At 36.5% G+C, this 12375-nt stretch overlaps 1 protein-coding gene across 2 annotated transcripts in view; it reads right to left on the bottom strand.

Moving 5' to 3' along the window:
- The window catches only part of Tnpo1 (transportin 1), an 86195-nt gene that overhangs the window by 5807 nt on the left and 68013 nt on the right, over positions 1-12375 (bottom strand). For both annotated transcript variants that reach the window (XM_040729107.1, XM_005065616.4), the window contains exons 15-24: positions 11498-11584; positions 9891-9998; positions 9606-9764; positions 9440-9527; positions 8449-8547; positions 8141-8236; positions 5405-5480; positions 4442-4541; positions 2921-2995; positions 2026-2168 (exon numbers count right to left, since the gene is read on the bottom strand). In XM_040729107.1, coding sequence (XP_040585041.1) covers positions 2061-2168; positions 2921-2995; positions 4442-4541; positions 5405-5480; positions 8141-8236; positions 8449-8547; positions 9440-9527; positions 9606-9764; positions 9891-9998; positions 11498-11584 — 996 coding nt within the window. In that variant the 3' untranslated portion in view covers positions 2026-2060. The remainder of the gene's footprint in view (positions 1-2025; positions 2169-2920; positions 2996-4441; positions 4542-5404; positions 5481-8140; positions 8237-8448; positions 8548-9439; positions 9528-9605; positions 9765-9890; positions 9999-11497; positions 11585-12375) is intronic.

Raw genomic sequence — 12375 nt, 5'->3', positions numbered from 1 at the left:
CTGATGAATTCTGCATTGCATAACGTTATTATCTTTAGTTCTTTTAACAGAATGGGTCTCATACAAACTGAAAATTTCCTGCATAATGTCACTTTACTTTCTTAAAGATGAAATCACAATTTAAGATAGTCACTTTCCTTACAGGGAATTAAAGGATCACCTGCTTTTCTAATATATCCAATGTTTAAGGAAACAAATTCTCTTTTTACCCTACTGGGGTCAGAACATTTGGCAATGTCCAAAAGGAGAATTTAACAACCATCTTCTTTAAAATTAGATTTATTCATTTTATGTATATATGAATGTTCTGCCTGCATGTACATCTTTACGCCAGAAGAGGGCATCAGATCCCACTATAGATGGTTGTGAGCCACCATGTGGTTGCTGGGACCTGAACTCAAAGAGTATTCTTAACTGCTAAGCCATCTCTCTAGCCTCCTAACACCATCTTGTTGATGTTCTTAATTAGCCATCCTTCCAACCCTATTTTGGGTATTTCCTATAGTCTCAGGCGATTTAATTTTTTGCTGATGTGGATGTTTTAAATTGATAAGAGAGAAATAAGAAATCAAAAGTAAGATTATTGGAATAGTTAAACCAATATCTGAGAGTGATCGCTTTACAAAACACTACTAACCATTCAGGCCAAACTTTTGGACACTTGTAAATATTCGTATGAATTCGGAGGTTAACTGGCCAACTCCTTTCTCCTGCTTCTACATTTGAGCATAAAGAAGCAAGAAAAAAAAAGGTACTGACCTACTTTAAAATCTAGTAAAGAATTATTTCCTACCTGATTCCAGAAGTAGTACCATCACAGTTATCTCCTAACAATGACAAATTTACTAGCTCAATGCGAACTCTTTAAAGTTAAGTCATTTCTCTCTATTGCATTCTCATGGCTTAAGAAAGTAAATCAAACACTTCAGAACTCTGGAGCTGAGGATTCATCTCTAAAATCGAACAATACATAGAGGGCCTAGACAGCCTGAGTCTATGAATTCATTTCTACTCTCTTCTAGGTTAGTAACTTAGACAATGAAATCTTTCATGCTGATTAAATTAGCAGTTAGCAAAAAAATAAAGCAACAACCCCCCCCCAAACCCTTGTAAAGAGTACCTCAATGTGGTATAGTACACATTTCTACACATTTAGTGTATCCTGTGGCTGGCTGACAGTCAGATAGATAGTTCTCAAGTCTTGTTCAAAACCTAAGAATATTTACTAGCTCACCATTGGTTCATACAGTGAGCCAACTTTGTGTGTAAGGCAAACATACCAAGTTCTGTTACTGTACACCACATACTGTTTAATCCCCATCATAACTTGATGAGGGAACTGGAGCTAAGCAGACACAGCATTCATCTCAAAATGCGAACAGAGACTATTGAGAACAAGAACCCAAGCACTTGGCCCTCTAGCTCTCAAACCAAGAGAAAGCCATCCGTGAACAACTATAAAAGAATTCTGGGTAGCTGCTAGGTGCCTAACAAATGGGTATTATATGTCATCAAATTCCAGAATTTTCTAAATTTTGTTTCCTTAAAGGTCACAACTAACTAAGCCCCTTGTCCTCGCTACATTTAAGAAGAACCACTTCTGACCCCTGCCCCGCACATGCCCATCCCGTGAATGCTGCCCATGCAGGGCAAAAGATAACAAGAAATAAAAGGGATAAAATAATGGATAGAAACCAAATCAAGGCCGGGCAGTGCTGGTGCACGCCTTTAACCCCAACATTCGGGAGGCAGAGGCAGGTGGATCTCTATGAGTTCTAGGTCAGCTTGGTCTACAAAGCGAGTTCCAGCACAGCCTCCAAAACAATAGAGAAACCCTGTCTTGAAAAACCAAACCAGGGCAAAACTAAAAAGGAAAGAGAGGGATGAAATAATGTATAGAAATCAACCCAGTGTACTAACCAGGATTTCTGTTTATCTAATATTGGGGAGGGGGTAATCTGACTGTAGTATTCATTAATACTTTAAAAACTTTCATTCTAAAAATTTCTACAATGTGTAACTTACCCCTAATTCTGGGATTGCAGCTTAAGTGTATTAGATTAAACACCATAAAAAGCTGCAAGACGCTCTTTTAAGGGAAGAGGAAACTGGTCAGAGAATCGCCTCCAATTTTCATCCCCAACTTGGTTTTTAAATCCATGAAGGATCTGCAAAGAGTAAAAAAACTATTAATTTAAGAATAAAGACAAAATTCAGATATGTATAGCTTTAGAAATCAAGCACTACTGATGTTAGTTATGATTTCCATTTCAAAGCAGTAATTTTCCAACTTTGTTAATTAAGCTCTACACCCTATGATGACCAAAACTACCCCCATGCTTTAAGTTTAAAATTCAGGAAGTGTCTTTAGCAATATGACACACTCGAGAAATCTCAGATATCAAATTACAGAAAGCAAAAAAGTCAAACCAAACAAACATAAAACCCATCTAATGGATAATTTTTTAAAAAACGTTGAGTGATATTCAAGCTTTGGGCTTCTGACTGTTAAGTATAGTCACTAATTTCAAGTGATTCAAGCATATAACAGTATTTTAACTCTGTTATAGCTGAGTTCAGACTATAACTAATCAGAAGGGAGTACTAACAAAAAAAGAACACAGGCTCAATCCCTGTGAAAGGCACTTGTGAAGGTTTACTCTGTTCATGTTTCAATTTCTATTCCAAATTCACCTTGAGAACTTCAAGTCATTTTTAACAGTTGCAATAATAAGACAATATGAGTCTGTGTTATTAATTAGGAAAATACTAGCATGAGTCAGTTTCATATCTTAAGTTCTTTGCTAAGGATTTAGGTCACACAGTCAACCAATACTTCTCTGGAGAAGCTAAGTTTAAAATAAAGTGGAACTTAAGTGTTTCAACTGGGAATTAACTGTCATAAATGCTGATTAGTTACCTTACAGAACATGTCTCTGAGATCATCTTTTGGGTTAATCCATGATGCAACAGCATCACAAAAAAATATAAAATCCTGTAACAAGCAAGAGGCATTTTAGGTTGCTACTATATTTACCAAATTCAGTAAAAACACATCTGTAAACTTCAGAGCTTGTCACAATACTTAGCTAAAACCAAAACATTTAAAATCAACTAAGACCACTAAGGTATTTAGAAGTGATTGTTTAACATTTCTATTTACTCATTATCTTCTAGTAACTTATACCAAATTGGAATTTACCAAACAAGAGCAAACCGAGTCTAGCACATATTTAGCATTAGAAATGGTCTGAAAGTACCAGATAAAGTCAACAATAACACAGTCCTGCCTAAATTGTAAACAACCTGAAATCACCTGATTTATACCACATGCTAGTTTGAGATAGACAAAGGGGATTAAATTTAACAACCATCTTGAGATAGAAAACAAATAAAATGCCTTTTGCATGAAGCTCATGCTCTTCAAATTTGGAGTCTTCAAGTTATCCAAACATCTACATTTGATGTTAAAAATTTAAATACATGGCTGAAGAGATGGCTCAGCAATTAAGAGCACTGGCTGCTTTTGCAGAGGACCTCAATTCATATCTTAGAACCCACAGGCCATAGACAGTGAGAGCCTACTTCAAAAGAACCAACCAGTATCTAGAGAGAGGGCTTAGGGTTAGAACACCATTGCACTTGGAGAGGAACAATGAACTAACCAAAACCCCACCAATCAACCAAACAAACGAATGCTGAGTATTTAATTTAGGGTTCCAAACATGTGTTTTGTATTTTGAGCATGTGGTATAGAATTCAGTGTTTTTTTTTTCTGAGTTATGTCTGGCAAACTGCAGTTGGAACATTTTACTGAGCTCCTAGAAAACATGCCACTAAATAATTAAGTTTCTACAGAGGGGCTGGAAAGATGGCTCAGCAGTTAAGAGCACTGGCTGCTCTTCCAGAGAACCTGGGTTTGATTCCGAGAACCCACATGGTTACTCATAATTACACTCCAATGCCAAAAGATCTGATGCCCATTTCTGGCCTCCAAGGACAAAAGCACACACAAGGTGTATAGACATAAATGCAAGGCAAAATACAAATTAAAAATGATAACTATAATTTAAAAAATGTTTAAAGATAGCATGAACTTAGGAAACAGAATAAATGATAAGCTTTCAAAACAATTTCAAAGAATAACCCAGTAAACTGGACAGGAGGCACATACAAAGTAAATTAATGAGGTCTACATGTGCACGAAAAGGCCTACTCCAGCAGAAGACAACAATATAACCGTCCTCTCCCAGTCTGCTATTACTATTACTCAATGAAGTAAGACTTGAGAAATCCAGCAGGTGCACTGCCATGCCTTAAGATCTAGGTCAGTCTCTAGGAACCACTTGTTGGAGGGAGAGAGCTGACTTTCCCATGTGTGCCACGGTATGACATATTTAGCACATAGTACACTGAAAACAAACCCCTGCAAACACCTTACTTGGATTACGCCACTGGGATTCACACTGATCATGGTACAAATCCCACGGAATGCTGAATCTTTTTCTTCATTGTCTCTTATGTTTCTCAGAGAGGTACACCTATTGAATTACAGAACTGAGTTCAGTATTTAAAGTAAAAAGCAGATTCAACATAATGCTAATAGACAGTATTTAATGGAATAGGCACCACAATAGAGATAATGATTATACTACATTTTCAGAAAGCTTGACTTTCAGTTTCTCATATTCCTGTATGTCTGACCCATCTTATATCAACAGTGAAATTCACAGTTTCTTGACAGACTGAATCCATAAAAATAGACAGTTGGTTTTTCTTACTTAAGCTATTAGTCAGCCTGAGACAAAGATAGCATATTACCAAATTAATTTTAAAAATTCTTTTGACTTGTATTCCATTAAACACTACTAAAATGATTTGAGTTGAAAAATTATCAATTGAAAGAAGCAGAACACAGGCTATAGTGTCACAATATAAACTATTGCTATACACTTATGGTATAGATGTTTAACTCTGACATTAACAAGCAAATAAGATTTTGTATGTAACAAATTTAAACGTGTATTTAATGCAATCCAAGTTTCCAAATTAATTCTAAAAAAAGAAACGTAATGCAAAAACCTAAATTTATAAAATTTGCATGCATCTTAATTTTTTTGGTGGATATTTAAATGCTTTTATGTATAATCAAGCTTTTAAACACAGCAAGCATGTGACAATCTTATCCCATGCATCAATTAGTTGTTAGCCACAACATAAAATAAATATACATGACGATGCTACTGAAAAACCTCACAAACCTGATAGGACAAGATTAGTCACATGGTTGGCAATGATTAAGGATTGTGATTTTTGTAACCAACTGAAAATATATCTACAAGTGAGATAGAGAAAGAAAGAGTGAAGAAAAATGAATTAAAAAAAAAGATTGAATAATACACACCAGGGTCTTATAAACTGCTGTAGCATGGGGGCCACCTCTTGAGGACAAACGTAACCAAGACGACCAATTGTTATTGCTAAGGTAACGCAATCACGGTTATACACCACCAAACGCCAACCAAGACATGAGCAAATGAGGGGGAAGGAGAAAAAATAAAGAAAAAACAACAAATAACTCAGAAACAGAAACCAACAGAATTTGTGTATGATAATAAACATAAGATCTCACCAGTGCTGTTTATTACCACCCCCTGATGGAAGGGGCAGCAACATATATAGCATACTCTTGGAAAAAGGAAAACAAAAGGAATTAAAGTAACTAAAGATTGAGAGAACACCAAAAACCATCAAGTGTTTTTCTCGCTCACCCAAATGTCAAGTATTGGTAAAAAGATGAGCAATTAGTGTGAGTGGGTTTAGAGAATCTTCATTTGAAGCCACTCAAAACTTCAGAATCTGAAATCCTTCCCCAAGAATTATTAGTAGATGTGATTATATTTACTAAGTTCATCCAAACACCAATCTCTGGAGCTGCATTAATTCAAAATTTCTTAAGTATGTTTGTTTGCTTGTTTGCTTGCTTTTAAAAAGTGATTACAACCTTTAAAAATCCCTAGGGATTGTAACCCAAATTTTCGTAGCGGAACTTTGCTGCTTGTGTCAATATCAATTGTCAGACATTAAGTACCACGGTGTCCGTTGAACGAACAGACTGAAAAACTGTTCTGGTGTTTCAAACTCCATTGTGACAAATCTCTAATAACTCAAGTAGAAGCACCAGTCATATGAGATAAAGTTCCAGTGAAAGAAATTTAGGCAATCCACTGTAGTGACAGGGGATATGGACTATAGGGGGGAAAAAAAAAAGCTTTGCTACAAAAGGCCTTAACACAAAATAGATAATAATAGCATAGTACATTACGTAATTAAAAAAAAAAAAAAGCTTGAAGTGGGCAAATATTCTTCATCAAAATTCAGGAATTCCTAAAATGTACAAAAAGCCAAAAGAGCTGCAACTCAGAACTGCGGTCTTGCAATTCAAAGGTACATACATATAAATACATTTATACACAACGGGTAAATATACAAACAGAAAACAAACCATGAGGTGCTTTAATGGTGTTCTCTCAAAAACTTACAGGTTAACCTTTCATAAAAAAAGGGTGGGGTTGGGAGGGTAAAGAAAAATGTTTAAGGATTACTTGAAGCAAACTACACAGATAATACTAAAATTCAGCAGATTCATATGAAGCAAGAGAAAGAAAACCTATGTTCAAAAGACACAAAACTATGCAACATTCTCATTAAACAGGCAAGTATGAACAATCCAATGAAACATGCGAGAAAGCAGATGATGGTCCATTGAAAAAGTTCAGTGTAGGATATACTAGTTGGAAAAAGCAAATATAGCACACTAAAGAATTGGCTTCAGGAAATATTGAGAATATGGTAATTGCTAAAACATATGGTGATTTTAATAGTTTAAACCCATTCTTTGGGGGAAGAAATGAAGTCAATCATTTATGTAGCCACTTGTGGCAAAAGTAACTTAATGAATTCCATGTGGTTCTCACAGGGATTCAGTTCATTAACAAGTTTTCCTGTTACTTAGGTATGATCATGCCAATTTCGTAAAGGAAATGTAAGATGTCCACCAGCCGATATCCCACAAGAAACTTCAGTATACATTACACTCAACATTTATTTGCAGTTATGCATTCACATTTAAAGATAAATAGGAATTTCTTTATGTTCAACAACAATATTCTTATAATAAACAAGTGTTTCCATTCTGAATGTCATGTATAGGTACTGCATTTTAGGAAGATTAAAAACAAAAAAAAAAACTCTGCCAACATTTTCAAACCATTCTACACACTGTTACACTTTCAACAAGAAAATCTAATTTACTTTGAAGTCAACAGTACCCATACAGCCAATCAGCCTGATAACTGTTCCATAATTAAAAGATTTCCTTCCATACCAATAAACATTATAAACTTCAGTTAGAGGAGGGTAAAACTGTATAACTAAAAATACCAAATTAAAATGCCTCTGAATACTTTCATATTTGGAAAACCTTATTTTAATCTTTACCCAGTTAAAGTGGTAGGACTCACATTGACTATGAGAAACTACTAGAATTATTACCTCAGTATATAAAGGAAGAGATGTGCCTGAACAAAAATGAAACTTAAATATACATTAGCAACTGTTGGAGAGGGTTGAAGGAAAAAAGATGTATCACCCTGTGTGTGCTATTGTATGGAAGGCATTCTTTAACATCAACATGCTTTACATAAATGCAGAAGAGAAACAGCCTCAAAAATAGAAACCCTACCAGGAACTGCTCAAGTTCCTGATTTAAAAAGATTTTATGGTAAAATATAAAATACATATGACATATTGAGCTAATTAGCTGCTGAATTACAATCTATTTTTGGCCATATGCAAATATATATTTAAAGCCATTTCTTTTCCCAGTTACTTTCTGAATTTAAAATTCATATGGCTCAACAATTATTTTAGCAAGAATACATATCAGAGAGGGAATACATGGAAACAAGTCTTTTCAATGTCCCTATAAACTGGCTATGGAACATAGTTGAACTATGACATGTGATAATAATAAGCAGCTGGATTTTAAATGCTAGCTTTGCTTTGGTTTCTCTATGCATCTTGATTTAGACTTAAGCAGATCATTTTCTCTTCACCAAACATTTCAGTCACATGGTACCTGTGTTCTCTAACAGCGTCTTTGGTGTGTTGGGTCTGTTAATGATCTCTACCAGCTGGTGTAACACCATAGGAATATAAGGCTGCATCTCTATACCTAGATCATACACAAAAAGAGAGAACAAGAAAAAAGTTAACATCAAGAAATCACCACAAAACATTTTCCTTACTTCATAACATGACACAAGTCAGTCTTTCTCCTTCCCTTCACTCTCTCAGAATCTTAAAAAATTAAAATCAAAACAGAACAGTGATGAAAACGATCAAAGTACCTATAAATGTATATAGTTCAAAGGTAAAAAACCTTACCCATTTGAATTGATATTTCCCCAATTGCCCAGGTGGCATTGTTGCAGACTGAAATAAACTCTGGATTTAAATTTGTTCCCAATATTGGCATGAAATCAGCTAGGAAAAAACAAAATAACAACCAAATAATAAAATAAGGCTATGTAGTAAACTTGTCAACAGCGGATGTCTTAACTACATGAAGTAATATCCTGCTACTGAATTAATTTTCATATGAGGTTTAAATATACTTCAGGTAGCAGCTCCCTACCACATTTACTTTTTTTCCCCAAAGATTCATTTATTTATTACATATACAGTGTTCTGCCTATATATCAGAAGAGGGCACCAGACTGAATTGTAGATGGTTGTGAGCCACCATATGGTTGCTGGGAATTGAACTCAGGACCTCTGGAAGAGCAGTCAGTGCTCTTAACCTTTGAGCCATCTCTCTAGCCCCCCACATTTACTTTTATCTTATATGCATATGGGTGTTTTGTCTGAATGTGTCTATACCCATGAACACCAATAATACTAACCTATGCTAAATAGAGTATCTCTACATACTACAAACATTCCCAGACAGCAAAAGTGATCCAGAAGAGAACCACTATCTACTTAATAACCATCATGGTTGGTAGCATTACCAAAAAGAGGGACAACTAGTCTTCTGAAGAAGTAAACAAACCTGGGAATAGATAGCTTAGTCTCGAACTCACAGAGATCCACCTGCCTCTGCCTCCCCAGTGCTGGGATTAATGGCGTACACCACCAACACCTGGCCTGGTGGTAAACACTTTTAATCCCAACACTGGGAGACAGAGGCAGCTGTATCTCTGTAAGTTCTAGACCAGCAAGAGCTACACAATGACATTTATTAAAAAAAAAAGGGGGGCGCACATTTCTATTAAATTAGATTGTTATATTGGAGTTCTGTGAAATTTGTTTTTAATAAAAATACAACAATTAAGACAGCTATGATATCCACACCCAAAGCAGGAAACATTCATACCTATACAAGGCTTAACATGTTGAAAGCAAGCTTTAGTCAGATCACCTAGTAAGGCAAAAGAACTCTGCCGAACTTCAGGCATTTTATCCTACAAGAAATAAGAAGAAATTAACTTCCTGTAACACAAAGAAGCAGGTTCCAACTCATTCACTCTTACAAGTCTTACCTGCATGCATTGATACATTAGTGTTAGGATGTTACTTCGGGCTACTAGCTGCTCGATGTTGCCTCCCAGCCCTTCAGCCAGGCCACTGAGTAAGTCAAGAGCCACAATCATAAAGTCTTTATCCGGAGCTTCATATTGCTCTGGCTGAGCATTGTTTAGCTGAAATTAAAAACATTGCCTTTATTGTTGAAGATTGAAAAGTGTGTACATAGTATATCTATCTCTAAAATTATGATTGTTAGGAAGGAAAAGCTATTAAAAATAATATATACATACAACACATACCATAGCTTGTGCTAGAGTCTTCTGCACTAGGTTTACACAACGCTGATACACAGGTTCACAATATGGAAGGAAGCCAGACTGCAAGGCTGTGGCAACAGATGAGAGGCACTAGAAAGAATCAATTACACACACTAAGTTTCCAGATTATAGAAGAGACTGTAAGTGCTTTAAACTAAGCACAAAGTCTCAGTCATTTATGCACCTGTTCTAGGATGCTTTCACAGGGTTATCCTTTCAAATCTCATTTGTTGTCAATTTGTCAGTCAGAAAAAAATTAAACCTACATTGTGTCGGATATTGTAAGTAGTCCAGATGTGATTTCTATAGAGGGTGTATAGGATATGTATAGGTTATACAAACATGCCATACAACTTGAGCATGAGAACAGAGTTTGGAGAGTGAGGAAGTAAGTCTGCCAAGCAGACTCCTGTGCCTATGGTACGGTAGTGATGTGACTACTATGGAGCAACCAGCCATTTTGTAATTTAATAAAAAGTCTGCTCCACAGGAGAGAATTCATACTTGGTACTGTAAACTTGATCAAAGGTTCATGGTTAAGGTCTTTAGAGTGCAACTATCATGGATATGTTGTCAAACTACTTCTAAACATTTACACCTATAGTCAAAGATTAAGCTTAACCTTGGTCTGAAAAGCTTCTTTTTGTATTGAGAAGCAGTCAAGCAAGAGCTGAGTTTAGCCCTGGATGAGACATCTATATACTTACTCCCTACCCCAAGCTCAGGGAACAACATCATGGAAGAGGGGTTAAGAAGAAGTTGGAGGATGAGGAGGAGAGCTAGGAAATGCTGTCTTCTGGATCTGACAAGGCCACTGCACTCATGGCCTCACACTGACACAAGATCAAGCTAGTCAATATTCTACAACAGATGAGAGAGGGGCTCATGAAGTTCAAGCCTAGCTAAGCAGCTATTGGTTGGTAACTGACGGCTGCTCAACTACAGAATGGTAATTTTTCTTTAGAGGTTGAGGCTGCTGGTAGGTGGCTACGGTAGATGCCCTACACTCATGGGCATACATACAGACAATACCATTTGGACTCAGTAGGTTATTTAAAAAGAAAAACAAAACAAAACAAATGATGTACTCCTTTAATTCCAGCACCTGGGAGACAGAAATAGGGGGAATCTCCATATGTTTAAGACTAGCTCAGGCCAGATGGTGGTGGTGCACACTTTTAATCCCAGCACTTGGGAGGCAGAGACAGGAGAATCTTTGTGAATTTGAGAACAGCCTGGTCTACAAAAGCTAGTTCCAGGACAGCCTCCAAAGCCAGAGAAACCCTGTCTCAACCCCCACCCCCCCAAAAAACCTCAGTGTATTCAATGAGTTTCAGGACAGCCAGGGATACACAGTGAGACTTCACCTTAAAACAAAGGCCATGTAAGTTGGGAGGGATGAATATGGGTGCAGTTTTAAGACTGGGAGAGGGAATCTGGGTAAAATATGACCAGGATCCATTATATACATGTATGAAATTCTCAAAGAAAAAATTTGAAATTCTACAAAAACAAGTCATGTGCCTATTCAGCATTTCAACAGAAACTGTTTTGAGAAACAATTCATTGACCTTCTCACACACACATACCTCAAGTAAAGGAAAGAGGTCTTTGTCTTCATCCTTTAGCATGTTCCATTTTTGGATCAGGGGAGGCATTAGCATCTGAATATATTCCTGTTTACAGAAATGAAAAACACAAAGCTTCACTATCATCTGTGAACAAGTTAGTTCATTCTGAATTTGTAAAAACTAAAGTCCATTTGGAGCAATTGTACTAAACTTTCACAAACCTATTTTTAAGACCCATTCTTCACTTTATAGCTCCCTTAACTAAATTTTTCTACTGACTCTACTTTTTAATTCATATTACTGTGATTTAAAGTAATTTTACATATTTTTCTAAAAGAAAATATGTGCAAGTATCTCATTCCATTAAAATCTACTACCTGGATTTCTTTTCCCTTTTCATTTTTAAGATAGTCTCACTATGCAGTCCTGACTGGCCTAGAACTCACTGTTATAGTCAAATCTGACCTCAAGGACAGAGAGAGCTATTTGCCTCTGCCTCCCAAATGCTGGAACCAAAAGTGTGTGTCACAAACCCAACATAACCCACAGCTTGTTAAATCGCAGGTTTTACTCCCAAGTGGTAAGACTATTTGGGGTGGGGAAGGACTGGCTGTGGCCTCTAACACAGTGACTGTTGCTTTAGGGTACAATGACACACAACCTATCCTCAACTAAGCAAACCACCCAACACCAAAGCAGACCACAGACTGTCTGACTCCAACCTTGAGAGTAATTTAAAGACGGGTGAGTTAAGGCTATTCCTACAGGGCCCATGTATCTTATGGAACTGTTTCCAGCAGGGGCACTGAGCTATTTTAAAATTCTTTAAGCACTGTTTTCAAACCCTCACGCCATATTCTACACCATGACAGCCAAGACACTTAGAATGGGAGGGG

Source organism: Mesocricetus auratus, unplaced genomic scaffold, assembly GCF_017639785.1.
Source record: "Mesocricetus auratus isolate SY011 unplaced genomic scaffold, BCM_Maur_2.0 Super-Scaffold_100020, whole genome shotgun sequence".
Lineage (NCBI taxonomy): Eukaryota > Metazoa > Chordata > Mammalia > Rodentia > Cricetidae > Mesocricetus > Mesocricetus auratus.
Note: the sequence above shows the minus strand (reverse complement) of the source record. Positions and strands in the feature narration are given on the sequence as shown.